General features: G+C 40.9%; 3 protein-coding genes across 3 annotated transcripts in view; 1 reads left to right on the forward strand and 2 right to left on the reverse strand.

Moving 5' to 3' along the window:
- LOC145503097 (G-patch domain and KOW motifs-containing protein-like) overlaps nucleotides 1-18,561 on the forward strand; it is a 58,963-nt gene that overhangs the window by 28,673 nt on the left and 11,729 nt on the right. The window contains exons 5-7 of the mRNA XM_081482543.1: nucleotides 643-769; nucleotides 1,369-1,453; nucleotides 10,594-10,655. Of these exons, the coding sequence (XP_081338669.1) occupies nucleotides 643-769; nucleotides 1,369-1,453; nucleotides 10,594-10,655 (274 nt within the window). The remainder of the gene's footprint in view (nucleotides 1-642; nucleotides 770-1,368; nucleotides 1,454-10,593; nucleotides 10,656-18,561) is intronic.
- On the reverse strand, nucleotides 11,162-13,473 carry LOC145503113 (uncharacterized). The gene has a single exon (XM_081482558.1). It carries the CDS (start codon nucleotides 13,471-13,473, stop codon nucleotides 12,529-12,531), a length of 945 nt encoding a protein of 314 aa, XP_081338684.1. The 3' UTR covers nucleotides 11,162-12,528.
- Nucleotides 13,802-14,698, reverse strand: LOC145503116 (uncharacterized). Its single transcript, XM_081482561.1, has one exon. It carries the CDS (start codon nucleotides 14,683-14,685, stop codon nucleotides 13,819-13,821), a length of 867 nt encoding a protein of 288 aa, XP_081338687.1. The 5' UTR covers nucleotides 14,686-14,698; the 3' UTR covers nucleotides 13,802-13,818.

Consider the following 18,561-nt stretch of genomic DNA (forward strand, 5'->3'; position numbering starts at 1 on the left):
ACCGCTTCATGTACGAACATGGATGACGCTTGCTAGCAAATTTTTAGACTTGCACCTTCATTGGACCTAATGATGTCCTCGAGCAGACTTTAACTTCCTTTAGACAGCAGTTATAGAACGCTAATCAGTCAGATCCTTCTCAAGAGTCACCGCGCGAACTGAAATTTAGATGAGTGTAGCCTGGGCTAAACTTAACCCCAATTGAAAAGGGGAGGGGGTTAGCAATAAATAATTAAAAACATAGATAAATGAAACAAGCAGTAAGAAGTTCTCTGCATTTCATGCGAAAGCCAAAAATAAATAAATAAAATAAACAAATAAATCAAAAACACTTGATTTCTGTAAGACTGTTTTCATAAATTCAACAGAGCAAGACTGGATGACCCAGAAAGGCTGAAAAATGAGCGTGTCTAATTACTGTTGATCTGTCTAAAGCATCTCGAGTCAAATTAGGGTATATTGCCGGATCATTTCGGACATCCTGCTCAAATAAATGACTGAATTTATGAAAACCTTGTCAAGACCTCTCGCCAAAATAGCGGGCATGTTTTTGGACAAACGGTCAGACATATTTATGCATTTTCAGTGATAAAGGTGTTATTTTGTCTGTTAAATCTGTTAAATTTTCTTTGACTTTGATAGCCTTGCAGAACCCATAGAGTACATTCCAAGATCCAAAGGATTAGGGTTAGGAGCAGAAAGCAGACCACCATCTGATGAAATGAATCGAGGAAGGAAACGCAAACCAGGAGACCCATCTTCAAAAACTGTACGTAGACTTGACATGTACTTGTTCATTTGTAGCTGTTTCATACTGTGACTAATGTCACACAGTTACTGTTATTTCACGAGTCATGATAATGTCATCAGTCATGATAATTTTTGCTGCTCTTGGTTATATTATTGTTCAATGTTAATTACATTGTTGTAAGTTGAATTATCATTGACCTGCTTTTATTGCGATTAATTATGATCATAATGTTTTTGCTTTTACTCTTGTTGCAACTGCATGTTGTTGCTGTCACTGTTAAGAGCTCCTGTTATGACAATGATTTTATGGCTGTAACTTGTTAGACATTTCTGCTGTTGTTGTGCTGAACAGTACAGAGCTTGCAAAATGAGTAAAGATACCTCAAGAAAGTAAAATCTGTTCTTGTTCACCACCATGTACAGTACCATTAGTCTGTCAGGTGTAATACAAAATGTATCTTCCACAGGGAAAATAATAACTTGAATTCTGTATTTACATTGTGTCTGTTTTTTTGCTTGAAAGTCCATTGACTTCATTAGGAAACTGCATTTTACAAGCAGCTACTTCAGTTTCATTTTTTCTATAAGATATCATTCTCGTTGTGTTCACTGTTTTAGGTGTCTGGTCCTATTAAAGAAAAAGATGGTCGTGTGAGGCACTTCAAAGGAGTCGGCGAGACAGTTCCACAGGATACATCATTAGGTAATTCACTTTGCAAATTTAATTCCTGTCATGTCAGCCTTACAGATATGTTAAAGCCATTCATAACAGTTGTGTGCAATTGCTAAGTGCTGTGAATGAATGCAAGAAGAGCGGGAAAGATTAGAGGTGACCGATCGTTTCGCCTACAAGTAGTTTCGCTTACAAGTGGATTCGCCTAACGTCTAAGTCGATTCACCTACACGATTGAAGTCGATTCGCCTACATGATCGAAGTCGATTTGCCTACACGATCGAAGTCGATTCGCCTACACAATCGAAGTCGTTTTGCCTACACGATCGAAGTCGTTTTGCCTACACGATCAATCGAAGTCCTTTCGCCTACATGATCAAAGCCTTTTCGCCGACACGATCTGAGTGGATTCGCCTACATTACAATACTACTTTACAATACTAAAAAGCTAAAAAGTTTTCATATCTAAAAATTGACAAATAGGTTTAAAACAATTATAGTAATGTTTTTCGGTAGAGTATTCCACTGCGATGGCGTAGCTATGCTGAATGCTCTGTCTCAACAAACGAGCTAAGAAACTTGAAGATCACCAAACAGTCAGAAGGCTCACCTTCTTCCATCTTAACCAGGGCTCGAAATTATCTTTTTCGTTCGGGAGCCAGCTGGCGACTAACGGAAAAATTTTGGTCGCCAGATCGTAAAGTTTGGTCGCCAACTTATTTTATATAATTATAACTTACACAAGAACACGATTTTATACGTTACTTTGCACGCAAGAAAAGTCACAATTGAAGAGCGAAAGCAATTAAAAACAACACGAGTAAAAAAGTTATAAAGCTACTGTTGTTCTCAGGTGATATGTCTCTGGTCCGAAGGTGATGGTTGTCTCCATAGTCATTTTAAATGAAGCGAAGCATAAAACGTTTTAAGTCCGTGGTTTTCATTGTCAGACAAACACGGGTCCTTGCGTATTTTCCCTTTGCCTGCTTTGCTACTTCTTCGAAATGCCGTTCTTTATTTTCGACTTGCTTTCCTCGCCGCCTTTCGCTGCCGACAAACAACGCCATGCTTGAATCTTCATTCCCCGCACGTAAAAACTCACGTATATTCCTTCAACTGATTGGTATCTGCCATCTGCCGCCATTTTCGCGGCAAATGAAAAGCACATGGCATTGAAGTGCGCCTGCGATCCCAATTTCGGAAGAAGCCGCTGAAACAATATGGCGCGCCGTGAACGCAGTATCGACGAAATACATTTTTTCGATTATCTTGTAATATTCAGACATTATTTTACTGGGGACGGAAAGGTGAGTTGTCTACTAGCTACCATATCAGATTGATTTCCTAATAAAAAGATTAAAAAACAAAGTTGTGTTGTGGTTTTCTTTAGTTATCGTACAAAACGCGAGTCGCCAGCTGGCGACCAGTTCTGAAAATTTAGTCGCCAGTGCTCAATTTTTGGTCGCATTGGCAACCAGTGAGTCGCAATTTCGAGCCCTGTTAACTCCGCTGTTGTTTACGAGAAATGAGTGTAGCGTTGCCACAAACGAATAACACGGTGTTGTTGCTATGGAGTGTTCAAATGGGATTGGTTATTAATATTATGGGATAAGTTTCCATCACAATGAATCGCAATTGTGTTTCCCTATGATCGCAACGATCGCAGGCAATCGCAGGGAATAGGACATGGTTCTATTTTCTGTGATCAATCGCAGACGATTGCTATGGATTGCAAACAACTGCAGATGCGTGTTTCCATATGATCGCAGATCGCAGAACCTACGATCCTGTGATTGCGATCCATTGCGATCGTCTGCGATCTTATGGAAACCAGGCTTAAGTGTTACTTTTTTTCTCTTTGTCTTTCACAGCAGTAAGTTGATAATGAAACGCTGTCAAGTGCGGGGAAGACATTCCTTGGCTCTGCTGACGGCACTACAAATTCGTTTGGGTTCAGAAGAAAACTAAATAGGATTCAAAGAGCAAGATACCACTCCTTGCAGACTAAAATATTCGAACGGTGGGAGGATTTTTCCAGTCAGAGAAAAACTGCTGAGCAACCCCAATGTGTAGCTAGAGAGTACCGTGCGCCACTGAATTTTTTCTGTTTTTTTTCCATCTAAAGAAGTATGGCACTTATATTTAGCTATCTTCGCAAAATAACTTTGACTCAAGTGTAGGTGAAACGACTTAGATCATGTAAGTGAAACGACTTAGATCATATAGGTGGATCGATTTCAATGTAGGCAAAATGACTTCGATGTAGGCGAATTGACTTGTAGGCAAAACAACTTGCAGGTGAAATGGCTGACATTCAGATTAGAAGATATTGAAGATGATGATGAGTTTGTCTTCTTGTGTGTCAAAAGGTGGAAAGATGGGGGAAGAGCAGAGGATACTTCAGAATTGGTTTATGCTTAACATGTGTATATTTAACAAATAGATTCCTTGTTGTCTGTTCAGTTATAGATTACCGATGATGTCAAAATGTGGTAAGAACAAATAGGTGGCACACGAGGCGATAGCCGAGTGTGTCACTGATGTTCTTACCACATTTTGACATCTTCTATGACCTATTACTGAACAGGCGCACAGCAACATGGAATCTATTTGTTTTTTATAATAATAAAACAAACTACAGAAAACGCTTTTTTTTTCAAAATCTTTCAACATAACTTGAAAGCCGCCCTTTGCCCACTTTGGCGAACACGAAAATAGCCATTTGACGTAATCTATTGTCTATCCTCTGATTAATGATGATACAACTGAGTTGATATTAATAGGAACTAGACAGCAGTTAGGTAAGGTCAATGATGTATACAATATCTCTGTAGGTGAATATATTCACTCTCATTAGTATTACTAAATAAATTAAGTTTATTATCATTATTATAAATATTCTATTTTATCAATAGACATGTAATTAGTTTTGCAAATTTGAATTTTATTGTAGTGCCACTAACCCCCAAAAATGTATTCCCTTTAATAAAATCTACTAGTTTCCATGATTACTTCAGTGAAAAAATCATCTCGATAGATAAAATCCCTGCGTTTCTACAGGCGTTTAAACATAGAGGGGGACATGGGGATTTGCGGTGTTGCGGTGTTGATGTTTTTTTAATGTGGTGATGCGATGAATAAAATCTCAACTTGCGGTGTTGCGGTGATCTCAAACCCTGCGGTGTGTGATGTTTGTGTTTTTCACGCTGCGGCGTTCGGTGAAATGAAATTGTTTCCGGTGCTGGGGTTTTTTGATTTACCATTCTCAAACCTAAATTTGACCTAAATTTAGCATGTAAACTCCGTTAATCCATGCTAATTTATGACAAACACGGACCACTGAGGTTAATAATTTGTAACAAAATACAGACCATCACTTCCTAGTCAACCTTCAACATGCTTCGGCTGTCAATCCAAAGCTGTTTTTATTTATAACGTAATTTGACAAGTAACTCGACCTGTGCCACCCGGAGCTCAGTGCTCGGTAGACACGTGGAGGAGTGAGGACAGAAACAATCCTGGAAATTCTGGAAACGCCAAGGCCGAGTATAATGTATTATTGACTGCGCAGCTTTTTTCTACGCAAAGAAGGAAAAGGTGGCGAAAACTACCGGCAACAAAATATATTGAGATGTCGTGTCGGCAGGTTAGAAAGAAGGCTTTCTAAGCTATGGACGCTTTGTAAATTACACACGTTTACTATTCTTTTTTCGTTTTGCTATTCAGCTTCGTCTAGAGGTCATTCTGATACCGGTCCATACCCACTCCCAGGTCCTGCGACTTTCTTGTCCTTCTATTTTTTCAAACGATTATCGATATTGGACGCAAACGCAGCTAGCTCCGGAAAGCAGTACTTCCAGTCAAGATAGGGCTTCAGTTTGTGGGTTTATACACCAAGAAAAGTGAGTGAAGTACATGTAAAAGAAGAGAGGGATCTGGGGTAAAGGCCATCTCTCGAGGCTCCTCTCTTTTTTCGTCCGCTTCCTAGCTTCCCGCAAGGTTTCTTCACAAGAGCAAAAAAACTGATTTACAGGCATCAGCAGTATCGACACATGCGCAATGAAAAGCGTTCTGATGTGTTTATTTTGTGGAAAATTGTTGAGGTGTAAAAGTATTGTTTCAAGTGCAGATGAACGAATCATGGCGTTAAAAATACGAGTTGCGGTGACGGTGTTTCGTTGACTTTTCTTGCGGTGTTGCGGTGTTCAGACCCCCCCCCCCCCCCCATGTCCCCCTCCATATAATTTCGATGTTCACGACCACGCAAAAGTGGGATCTGGGTCGGGCTACTAGTGACGTCACTTCGGGAACCGGGCTAAAACACTCAAGAGACTTTTGACTGAGCTTCGAGGGCAGTTAAAACATTTTTGGTTATTTGTGATTCATATTTTATCAAAACTGGACAAGAACTTTAAGTGAAAGAACTGTATCGTCTAGCATTACAATTCGGAGTCTAGCTACGATTTGGATGGCTGCGATGTACATATTTTTTCCATTTCGAAGTGTGGGTCACCAGTCGAGATCGCTGCGTTGTTTAATGATATTTAGGCCGGGATCGACACTTTGCCGGTCCATTTGGGTTATAAAGGTACAAATAATGACTGAAGAGTTAGCTTAAAGCTCTTAAGGAGTTATAAAGATGTCAATGAACACGAAGAGTTGGTAATTTGACTTTGCGGAACGTGCAAATTTCGGAGTGTCAAAACATTTTTACATTCAAACATTAATTTCCCCCGAAATAGAAGTTAAAATGCGATACAGTCGTACTCCACTCCTGTCTACTTCTCCAGATCAATGACTGAAAATAGTTTTAACCTAAGAGATAAGCAGAGATGTTGGCAAACAATATTCGAAGGTGAGGTAACTTTTCGCTTCAGTATTGTCGATCGACCGTAGTATATGCATAGTCAATTACTGTGTACGAACACAAGCTACGCAAATTTGCATATTTCGTACTAGTGAAATCATGGAAAATCCTTCGACAAGATCTTGAAAAGAGGTTCAGTATACTTTCAGTTGAATGAATACATTTCTACTTCACTGTTATTTTGAATGAAATGTCCATTTTACGCACGCTAATAACCTGGGAGTCCTCGACTTATTAGTTTGCGTTTCGGTTGACTGACAAGCGCATTCTTCTTTCAACAACAACAACAATAACTTTATTAATGTGTCAAATACATTCTAGCCGAGGATAAAAAACCCTCTACTAATAGGGGACACGTAAAATAAATAAAATAAATTATAAAATTTAAAAACCTAATTTTGATATTTACAATAGAAAGAGACTAAAATTTAACTACATTATTTACAGTAATTCCAACAATTCTAAAATAATTCATTCGTAAGTAGATCATGTGCTACATAAAACACAGTTCTCGCATTCATGTTCAATTTTCTGTGAAAGATTAGGTAACGTGATCTGTCTTTTAAAAGATTGTAGAGACGGTAAGTTTTTTAAGTTAGTTGAGAGTCGATTCCACAGCATAGGTCCAATATATCTTAGCGAGTGTTTCCCATAGGTGACAGTATTTAATCTGGGAATGTGGAAATCTGCGCTTCTAAGGTTGTAAGTAGAACTTTTCAATGAGAACAAATTTTTGACGTTTGGAGGACACAAATCATGCTTCACTTTGAACATCAAACAAGCTATATCCTGTAGTCTTTTTTCGTAAAGAGATTTTAAATTAGCTTTCTGCAGCAGTTCCTCATAAGTAGATTTGCTATCTCTGAAGACTGCACGTAAACCCCTCTCCAGGGTGCGTTCGAGTTTTCTCTTGTCACTTGCTCGGCAGAAATGCCAGGTAAGATGGCAATAGGTGAGATACGGAAGAATAGTAGCCTTAAAAAGGTGTAGTTTCGCAACGGTGGGTACTAAGTTCTTGAGTCTCATTAATACACCTATCCTCTGGTTCGCTTTCTTGCACGTGATATTTATGTGCTCACTGAAATTAAGCTTGTTGTCAATAGTTACACCTAATAACTTAATACTGTCCAGAGATTCAATGCCAGTTCCTTGTACATTTATGCTTATCTCGTCTCTGCTGTCCCTCTTTTTATTGTTGATTAGCATGGTATGGTATTTCGAGAGGTTCCCCTTAAGTAAGTTCGACTCGTACCATAAAGAGGTTTTTGTTGCGCTCGCATTAAGGTTGTCATTAATCGTCGCCATGTTATCGCTGATTTCGAAGAGTTGATGGTCATCAGCATACATGCTTAGATTCTGCTCAATTTCATAGACTAAGTCATTTTGAAAAATATTCCACAATAACGGCCCCAGCGCTGATCCCTGGGGGCAACCTCGGCTAACTTGTTTCCAAGAACTTTTTTGAGATGTCAGCTTCACTCTGTTGGAGCGATCACATAAATAAGAGCGTAACAAATTGATGAGATTCTCTTCAAAGCCATATGCTCTGAGTTTACTCAGTAACAGAGCTGGATGCATGGAGTCGAAGGCCTTTGACATATCCGTTGATAAGATTCCTACTAGCTGTTTATTGTCCCTAGCCAATCTCCAGTGCTCAATTAGATAAATAAGGGTAGTCTCGCAGCTATGAGTTTTACGATAGGCCGACAGGGCTTGTCCTAAACGGTGATTGAACATCAGCACGACAATCTCCGTCGGTAGCTATAGAGTCGAATCTTAATCATTTGTTTCACTTTCCTCATATATTTATAACTGCTTGATCCTTTCTAAGTTTGTAATTTAGATATATTTCGTTCCTCAAAGACGAAGCTAAAAGAACAAAACAATTCTGTATTCGGAATGGCCATTGAGAAACACGGCTGGATTACCGGCGACCTCTGGCGTGCGTGTGTTTTTATTAAAATCCACCAATACATAGCTAGTTCACCAGTTCGATACCTCAACAATCTTCTTCACGTGGTTGTAGAACGTAGGTTTCGTTTACTATTTGTTTAGACAAGTCTCTATTTTGAGTACAAAAAACGCGATGCATTTGATTTGCCGTGTAATTTCCTCACCTATATAGTTTTGTCTGGGACTCGGAGGATTGTTTGCGTTCGAAATAGTGAGATGGCTTCCTGCTTATCCCAAATTCGTGTCTTATGGAGTACCTTGACAATTTCAAGCTTTCCACTAGAGATAGAGAAGAATATATAGGCCATGAAAATCTCTAGGTTTTTACAGTAGTAGCGAACCCGAGATCGAAGAAATCCCGGCTTAAGCTTCGCACAGATCAGCCCACTTCTTTGATCTTTTTCTCGTTTCTGGTCGAGCTTCATGGAGGTAGAGGTATTGAATGAAGAGGAATACTCTATTCTACGCATCCTGTATTGCTGCAGCCTCCAACAACATATCTTCCTTGCATTCTGCAACGATTTCGACACAAACTATCGCAAGTTCGCATACATTCTTCTCAGAAACAAAATACCGTTATTCCCGATGTGACGTCAGAAGCCAACTCGTCCCATTCTCCGCTATTCCTCTATCGTGAACATGGAAAAGGGCAAAGTTAGAAGCTTTAAACATTCATAGAAAATTAACGAAAGTAGCTACAACGATAATCTTTTTGTAGTGGTGATCAGGAGAAAAAGAAAATTTATATTAGGGAAAAAAAATTTTGGGGTTAGTGGCACTTTATTTTAAGTTGTAAAGTGCTGTTGATCAGTAAATGGAAATAGCGCTCTAGAAGTTATTAAATTATTATTATTATTATCTATGCAAAACGAAGCAATCTCATTTGTTGCTATGCATAGTAAAGAATTGTGATTGGTCCAGGAAGATCACGTCACCGTCAAACTTGACTCGAGTGGACACTCAAGCGTTGCTTCTCGTGGAATGAAAACTTAAAGCGAAAGCAAAATTGAACTGCAAAATCTACAAATCTTAAAGAAAATGCTGGAAAAATCAAGTCAGTTTTTGTCATCAGAGCAGCCCTGTGAGCCAAAAAGCTTGGACGTTGCCTTGAATATTGCAGGAGTTGAAAAAATGCTCTCAGAAAACTTGCGGTTGCAGTCAACCTGGAGGCTATTCGATTCGAGTTTTGAATGAAAGGAGCGTTAGTGACAGTGGAAATTTGTGTCCTTTGTGGTTGGTGATTCTCAAATCAGTTTGAAACAGTGTCGGAGACACCTTTTAGCTGTGATACAGTTGGCCGTGAGCTGTAGTGAACTATACTTTGCGTGCGCCGTGCCCTGAAACAGACTGGAACATTCGCGCATCGGAAAGGAAGGTTAAGAAGTGATGTTTTGATGTTTGATGTTTTGATGTTTCATTCCTGACATCAATTAGTGTGTCAACAGTTATTTTGAGACTGAGAAAAGTTGAATTTTTTAAATAAATTAATCTCATAAACATTTTGTTTATTGGGTACTTGTTAAATTTGAGATAAAGCAATGGTTTTCAGCTTACCAAGACCAATTTTGTGCTTGGTTTAGTCTCGCTCGACTGCTGACTGAGACTGCTCGAGTATATTTTCTGAGTCATTTTTTAAAAAAAGAAACAGCTTTATCTTTCTTCTTCCTGCTTCTCGTACCTGTTCAATGCCTCGACAAGACTTTTTTGTACCTTTTCTTTGGTCCACTCACGTAAAATATTATCTAAATTGTCAAGACTTTCCGCCATTTCAAAACACAAAGGGAAAAACTTTCTAATGATGACGGCAATTGTGCATCTGTCCTCTAATAGATCATAGGCGAGAACCAATGAAAATGTGAGAATAACTTGGTTATTATATAAAAAGTTGTGGATGCATGTTTGGAAGCATTGTATTTAAGCTTAAGAGTTGCTCTAGGTATATTAGTAGCTGAGCGCAAATTGAGCTTAGCAAGTGAATTTAGAACCTGATAGATTCGCAGCATGAAACCATGAACCAATTCAACAGACAGGGTTTTCTAGTCAGGACTTGGTTGGTCTTAACATAAGAGCAGGTTTAGCTCCTTTCAACAACTTGTAGTTGATAAAGGTGAGTTAACCACCATGGCAATTTTACGAAGATTACAGTTTAAGTATTAACCCTTTATCAAAGAAACATGCTTTATAAAAAAGAGGAAATTACTTCATTTTCAATTCAATTAAAGCGTAGCATTTAAATGGATCACTAGTAGATCTCGGCTGTCAGAGTTTAAGTTAGACAAAATTTGTTGTGACATGTACTGCAAACTAAGTAGCCATTGGTAATGAATGTTATTAATAATATTTTTTTTAGATTACAGGCCTGGCGTAGGAGTGGTAATAGGGAAAGGCTCCCATCGGAATATGTGTGGAAAGGTGAGTTGCAGGTTTTTACATACAGTTGAACCTGTCCATAGTATTGACACCTTTTGTAATAAATTAGACACCCCCTTTTCACATACTGTGTGACCTATACCCAGCCCGTTTTATGAAGCTCGATAAGGCATAGAAATTTTCGTAGAGCTCTACGACTCTACGGTAGTTTGAATGTTTAAGCTCTGTTTCTCTCGAATATGTGTACACCGTAGAGTTTTAATGGCGGATAGTTATTGTAGCAAATATTATATCGCTTAGGGAATGTTGAGTGTTATTAGGGATTGCAGTGTTTTAATAATTGTTTTCAACTTACAATTCTGTATTGAGTTTACCCTGACTACGCTCTACGCCCGACGCCCTACGCCCTACGCCCTACGCCCTACGCCCTACGCCCTACGCCCTACGCCCTACGCCCTACGCCCTACGCCCTACGCCCTACACCCTACACCCTACGCCCGACGCCCTACGCCCTACGCCCGACGCCCGACGCCCGACGCCCGACGCCCTGCGCCCTACGCCCTACGCCCTACGCTATATGCTCTACGCTCTACGCTACACTCCATTTTCCACCATCTACCCTCTACACTCTATGTATTTACGAGTTTATCAGTTCAAGAATTTTTGACTACTCTCTACACTAGCTTAGAGGCTTAAAAAACCAGTAGAGTGATAAAAAATATTAGGTTGCGAGTGCGAGTTTCTCGACCATCTGCGATGCTGTAATTTTTGTAATTGTAATTTATTGGCTTTCTTTATTATCTCATATATGTTACACCCGCTTTCAGTGTTACGTGCATAGGAGCCATCTTTCGACCATCTCTCGACATTCCATCTTTCGACATGCTACGTAAATGGCTGAAATACTTTTTGCCTGTGAAACTAGCAATTTTTCCAGTTATTAGCAGAACAAATGACAAGTATATGATAATTACTGACCTAAAATGAATGAAGAAGATTGTGGACTCCCAATTTACGGAATAATTCAAACGATTTTAGTGTAGTCGATCGGCTCTCAATAGTGACTTCCGGTACAATTGGGCCGCTACTGCTCAGTTAGTATTCGAAAGATGTAAACATTCAAAGCAGTCGATTTATCCCTCACAGAATGTTTTCTTGATGCTCCTAGCCTTAGTTTGATGTCAAATAAATCCATCTTCATGACTTAAAGTCGAGGTCGACCGTAAAGAAGCCGCTCGTGCTTACATTTTGATGTAGGCCAGGTTACTTAGCATGTCGAAAGATGGCATGTTGTGAGATGGTGTGGCATGTTGAAAGCGGGTGTAAAGTGTTATTAAAGTGTTATTAAGGTTTACAGTTTTTTAATAATCGTTTTAATGTACAATTCTGTATTGAGTTTACCCTCTACGCTCTACGCTATATGTTCTACCATCTACATTCTACTCTCTATGTTCTACCAGCTTCTCTCTTCAATCTACGCTCTACGATCTACCATCTACCCTCTAAGCACATATACATTCCAGGTTCTACCAGATACTCTCTTCGACCTACGCTCTGCGCTCTACGATCTACCATCTACCCTGTAAGCCCATCTAGGCTCTACTCTCCACGTTCCACCAGCTACTCTCTTTGATGTACGCTCTACGATCTTACCATCTACCATCTACCCTCTAAGCCCACCTAGGCTCTACTCTCCACGTTCCACCAGCTACTCTCTTTGATGTACGCTCTACGATCTTACCATCTATCATCTACCCTCTAAGCCCATCTACGCTTTACTCCCTACGTTTTACCAGCTTCTCTCTTCGATCTACGCTCGACTCTCTACAATCTACGATCTACCCTCTAAGCCCGTCTGCTTGGAAGGTTATTGGAATTTTTTTAATTTCTTGGACCTACGATTCAAAGTTGGTAGCTACTCTCGCAGCCACCGGTGCCAAAAATATCGCACTAGTTCTTGCACCCGTCTCCATCTCTTCTTGGGACTGAACTGGCCTCCTACTTGTCCAATCAGGAAATGATTTGAGGTGATGGGTGTTGGCAGGTCGGCAGGGTTCTGGTGTGTGCTAACATGACGCCACTGAGTAGGACTGCTTGAATCATGCATTTCTCCTATCCGATTCACTACCAATGATCTAAAATTGTGACTGGGTATTCGTATCCACCACAGCACATTCATGCTGTCACTCCAGAATGTGAGCAGGTTCTGGTCAATCTTAAGAACCTTGGCTATGGACAGGGCCAATCTTAATCCCAAAACAGCTCCCATAAGTTCGAGTCTCGGAAAGCTTGTAGCTGATAGTGGTGCCACTCGTGTCTTGGAGGCCACTAGGCTGGTAGATATTGTACCACCCTTGTACTTGTACCTTACGTAAGTTGCTGCACCATACACATCCCCTGATGCATCTGTGAAGGTGTGCAAGGTAAGTGTTTCAACATCTGAGTTCGACTGCAGGCAACAAGGGACTTGCACTTCTGACAACTCTGTGAGCTCTTCAAACCACTTCTTGGCCTGTCTAGCTTGGCTTTGGTGTTGTGGGACGTCCCAATCTAATCCTGAGGTCCACATCTCTTGCAGTAGAATCTTTGCCCGGATCACGTATGGTGCCAGAGACCCCATAGGATCAAACAGCATGGCTATCTTACGCAGGAAATTTCGCTTGGTCAACTGGAACTTCTCATCTGGCGGATTCACTCTGTGAGTGAAAACATCTTCCTTAGCCAACCACAACACACCAAGCGTCCTCATTGATGACAAATTTCCTTTGTTTAAGTCCACTTCGGCAGCCCTGTCTTCTTCAGGTATCTTCTTCAGTACTTGCTCTGATCGTGGGTTGGAAAGCCACCTTCTGGCATCCATACCTGCGGACCCCCACAGTGCTGATAGTTCCTCATAAAGTTTTGTTCACACCTCTTTGCTAGGGGAAGAGTCCATGCTCTCATCCATGTATGTAGACTCCAAGATTGTCTCGGCAGCTTTCGGGTATTGCCCTTGGTTTTCCCTTGCATGCTTCTGAGAAACAAACTGTGCTTGATAGGGGCACGAGTTAACTCCAAAGACAAGGCTAATGAACTGATTAACATCTGGAGGTCTTGACTGATCTACGTCCCTCCAGAAGAAATGATGGAATGGTCTACTTGAGGGTGATATCCAAATTCCAAGATACATCTCTGCAATGTCACACACTAGGGCTACTGGAAACTGTTACTGTAGCAGTACATCAAAGATATCCGTTTGGAGTTTTGGTCCTTGGCAGATGACGTAATCCAATGACAGTCCATCCAATTTTGCAGAGGCATAAAAAACCACCCTAGTCTTTGTAGTTGTCTTTTCAGGACACCAGGCCTTCTCTTCTGTCTTAGAGGGTGTCACTTTAGAAACGTAGCCCTTCTGTATGTACTTACTGATGACGTCTGAATACAACGCCGCTAGCTGAGGATCCTTCAGAAGTCTCTTTTCAGTGCTGATCAACCGTTTGTTTGGAAACTCGGGGGTGTTTGGTTTCCACGGCATGTCTACTTCATATCTTTCCCCTTTGAACTGCACTGAGCTCTCAAATGCTTTTATTGCTTCAGCTTCCTCTTTTTTCAACAACTCTCTTTCTGTGATTGACCCAGATGAGTCGACCTCCCAAAACTTCTGCAATACGGAGCTTGATTCTTTCTCTTGCTGGTGAACGAAATGGGCCATGTTGAAATTTGTCTGCTGCACGCTGTCCTCTGTCAGCTCAGGTGAACCAGTACACGTCCAGCCTAAAGGTGTCAGTCGAGCCACCGGCTCCCCAGGTTGGCCACAGTCATTTCCAATGGAAAAGTGCAATTCGGCATAGTCTATGCCAATCAACATGTCAATGATTGGGCGAGGGCCAAGATTGGGGAAGCTAGCACCTTGCAGGTGCTTCCACTTTCCCGATTGCCGTTTCCAGTTAATTGGTTTCATGTTCCCAGTCACCCATATTGCAGTAAATGATGAAATTCTTGCACGAGTCTTGCCATCGATACTCTGCAGGTTGAACTCCACTGACATGGTTTCAAAGGAATCTTCCTCGCTATTTGACACATTAACTATCATCCGTTAGGTACTTTTTCCAATCCTAGCTCAGCAGCCACATCACCATTCATGAAGGTCTTTGTTCTTCCGTCATCAAGTAAGGCATTTACGATCATTCTTTGCTCCCCATTCTTCACCACTACACGTACTGTACACAAGGCGAGATACTTTGCCGGCTCTGGAGCTTTTGTGGTTGCCATGGTTGTTGTTAAGGAGTGTTCAGTACGTGTACTTCGCTCCCCCTCCATGCCAGAACTGCATGCACTGTTTTCACTAGCTCCCATGTCCAAGGGTAGGCTCCTCTCTGGCTGTATCACTTGTGACTTGCTAGCACTTCCACCATTTACAAACTGATCTCCACGCATACCCGATTGTGCGCTTTCTGACAGCCATTAATACCACACCGACTAATTTGAGTACATCGCCCTCCCTTGTGATTTCTTCAGAGGCAACGGTAACAGAGTCTGAGCTGTTTAGCCTTTTACCAATGACTTTGCACATCCATTTTCTTAAACTCTTCGCAGCTTCACACTGGATGATCTTTTTTACAAAGTGGGTAATTTGTGCTAACAGGCTTTCCTCAACCGCTTGTCCGACCAAAGAATGTGTGTGAGCGATCACTTCGTTTTCCTATCAGCCCACATAGTGTCTCTGCCGCAACAGTCTGGAATTCACCTTCTTGCATGATCCACTCACGAAGTGTCTCAACACATTCCACTTTTGTCTGCTCAAACAACCACCGGTTGTAATTAGCAAGCATGGTATTGGTCATTTTTTTTGCACCTTCATGTACAAGGACCCATTGCCAAGTTCCTCTTTTCTTCTGGCCTCTTTCAGATTTATGACAATCACGTCCAGTAAGTCTGCCAACCTGTCTAGGTCCTTGGCTTCTCCAGGACAAATTGGTCGGAACTGGTCCAATTCCTCTAAGTGCAAATTGATCTGACAACATCGACTACCGAATTTTCTCGCCAATCTGCCCCTAGCTGCTTCATAGGCCTCGGCCGAATGTTCTAAGCTCTCAACTGCTGCCAACGCTTCTCCAGATAGGTAGTTCTTTAGCTGCAACAATTTATACTCTGCAGTGGCTGGCGCTTTGTCAACACAAGCCATAAATGCTGCCTTCCAGCTCCCATACGACCGCTTGTCTCCACTAAGTACCGGAATAGAAACCCTCATCAATTGTTTCCACGTCTTTCCCGTGCTCATGTTTCCGTGATTCCTCAACAGTCTTCTCGTCCTCTTCTGGCTTAATATCCCTTTTTGGCGGGCGTGGAGGCGACAACTCAAGCTCCTCGTCTATGGCACCTTCGAGCTTCGAATATTTCTCTTTGCAATCTTCTTTTGCAGGGGCTAATTTCTCCTTCGCCTCTCTAACTTCGACTTCTATTTCTTTTTGACAACGGGCATATTCTTCCTCCATTTTCTTTTGAGCACGCTTGACAGATTCTTCTTTTTCGCGTAATTGCTCCTCGAGCTTGACGCTTATTTCACGGTTACTCACCACTCCATCTTCTAATAAATCCGCCAGCTGATTTTTTCGTCTTGTGAATAGCAATTTCGACTTGGCTTTCTTGATCTTTTGCTCTTCTATTTTATCTGCAATTTCATCGCAGGGTATCTTCACCATCGTCTGTGCCCTTCGCTCAGTCGTGGCGCTTCTTCTTCTTCGAATTTGACGGCATTTTCTTGAATTCGGCGAATTTCCCCAACGTGAACCTCGCTCTGCTACCAGTATGGTTCTGAATTAAACCATTTATTCGAACTTGAAATTAACAGCAATCTCTACGACTATTTACGACTCTAAAAACTAGTAAACAACATCTCCACGTGGTCGCAAAGCATCCACTAAGCGTTCAAAGTCACGTGACCTAAGTATTCGCACTTTTTGAGTACACTATTTGAGACATAGAAAACATGTACCATGTTTCTATTGGGTTATAGAAACACGAGTGGAAGTTTGGGAGAACGAGAAATGCACAGTTTCCACAGCTTTTTCGAGTTCTCCCAAACTTTCAGGAGTGTTTCTATAACTCGATAGAAACATGGAGAACATGTTTTCTATTTCTTTTAGAAAACACTGCGACGAAAAAAAGGAAAACAACTTGTTAACTTTGATTATCAAAATGTAAATTCTCTTTGCTTGCGCCATCATTACGTGAACAGCTCGTGCTAGTTCTGTGTTTCTATCGAGTTTTAGTATAAATCTACTAGCTTTGTATTATGAATGCTGTTCTGTGATTGGCTACGCTACTCACTACCTATTTAGTGATAGATGGTGAGTAGCATAGCAGTGTGCGATAGAAATCTTGAGCTCGTAATCTAATTGCTTAGTAGAAACACGATTTTTAACCAATCCGCGTGCGTATTTTCTCAGGCCTGTTTTCTAAAACAAAATGTGCTTCACATCAGCTAGCATGACTACAGTTAAATGTAGAGTTAAAGACTGCTATTCTACCGTTGCGGGATTTACGTTTTAGCGAAAGCCATTTAGTTCTGTTACTGTATTTAACCTCCGTGAATAAAGGAAGTAAAAACCCATCTGGGTAACCGCGAAGCTGGAGGTGCTTCCAGAATTTCTCGCGTTTCGCTAAAGGCTTTAAACGTGGAACTATTTCTAGTATAGCATATGAGCTCGCCTCTAATAAACGCCCTCTTGTTGCTCACGGGATGAAACGACTCAAAGGGAATGTACAGATACTTATTTAGTGGGTTTTGATAGGTAGAAACTGCAGAGTGCTAATATTAGCATCTTTGCAAAGAAATAAATCGAGAAACGAAATACTACTTTCGTCAATGACATAATACGTAAGTTTGATACGATCATTCTTGCTATAGAGACAACTAAGAAACTCTAATAGGATTTCTTAGGGACCCTTCCAAAAAAAAATTCCTTTTCTACTGTTTTAATTTTTGATTATATTTATAACATTTTTTTTATTTTTTCACTTTTTTTATATTTTGGGGGCCATACGGTTAACGCTAATTGTATGGCCCCCACAATATAACAACAGGCAAGAACATGTGCATTAAGGCGTTTCTTATAACGTCCGTTTACAGCATGTTTCAGCAGCTATTCACTTCCTTGGGAAGTTAAACTTAGGCACGCTTAAATCATTCCCTGAAGAAGTCTCAGATAGAGACGAAGCGTGTCGGAAGTACACGAAAAAGCTTACAACCACAAGACGTCCTCCTTTGTGCTGCTCACTAGTCTTCGTTAAGAAATTAAAAAATTAAAAAAAAAAATTAAAAGATTCCAATAACCTTCCAAGCAGATGGGCTTAGAGGGTAGATCATAGAGCGTAGAGCGTAGAGCGTAGAGCGTAGAGCGTAGAGCGTAGAGCGTAGAGCGTAGAGCGTAGATGGGCTTAGAGTGTAGATGGAGATCGCAGAGCACAGAGCGAGTAGCTGATAGAACGTGGGGAGCTTAGATGGGCTTAGAGGGTAGATCGTAGAGCGTAGAGCAAGTAGCTGGTAGAACGTAGAGGGTAGATGGACTTAGAGGGTAGATGGTTTGAAATCAAATGTGACGAAATTGGCAGGTAACCGTAGTAACAATACACAACTACGGTAAAAGCTATGAAGTAGGAGGCAATGTATCTTTCCAACACGTAGGAGGAGACTGGTGACGAAAGCGTAGAGTCGTAGAGCTCTACAAAATTTTCTACGCCAAATCGAGCTTCATAAAACGGGTGCCAGTTGCTGTGACCCAGCAACACTGCCATTTTTCTTAATAACCTCCATTGGGCAGACACCTGAAGAGCTGGTATGAGTCAACTCTGTCACTCATATGAACACCAATACTCTGTTACAAACTCATGCCACTCATTATCTCACTGTCCACTTTTTTTCTCTATTCTTTCTCCAAGATATGAAGTACATTTTTGAAATGTACTG

Source organism: Orbicella franksi, chromosome 11 (genome assembly GCF_964199315.1).
Source record: "Orbicella franksi chromosome 11, jaOrbFran1.1, whole genome shotgun sequence".
Lineage (NCBI taxonomy): Eukaryota > Metazoa > Cnidaria > Anthozoa > Scleractinia > Merulinidae > Orbicella > Orbicella franksi.

What these genes read in the sequence shown, in the direction of transcription:
- LOC145503113 (XM_081482558.1), bottom strand. Translation starts at nt 13,473, where the DNA reads ATGGATGCCAGAAGGTGGCTTTCCAACCCACGATCAGAGCAAGTACTG.
- LOC145503116 (XM_081482561.1), bottom strand. Translation starts at nt 14,685, where the DNA reads ATGATAGTTAATGTGTCAAATAGCGAGGAAGATTCCTTTGAAACCATG.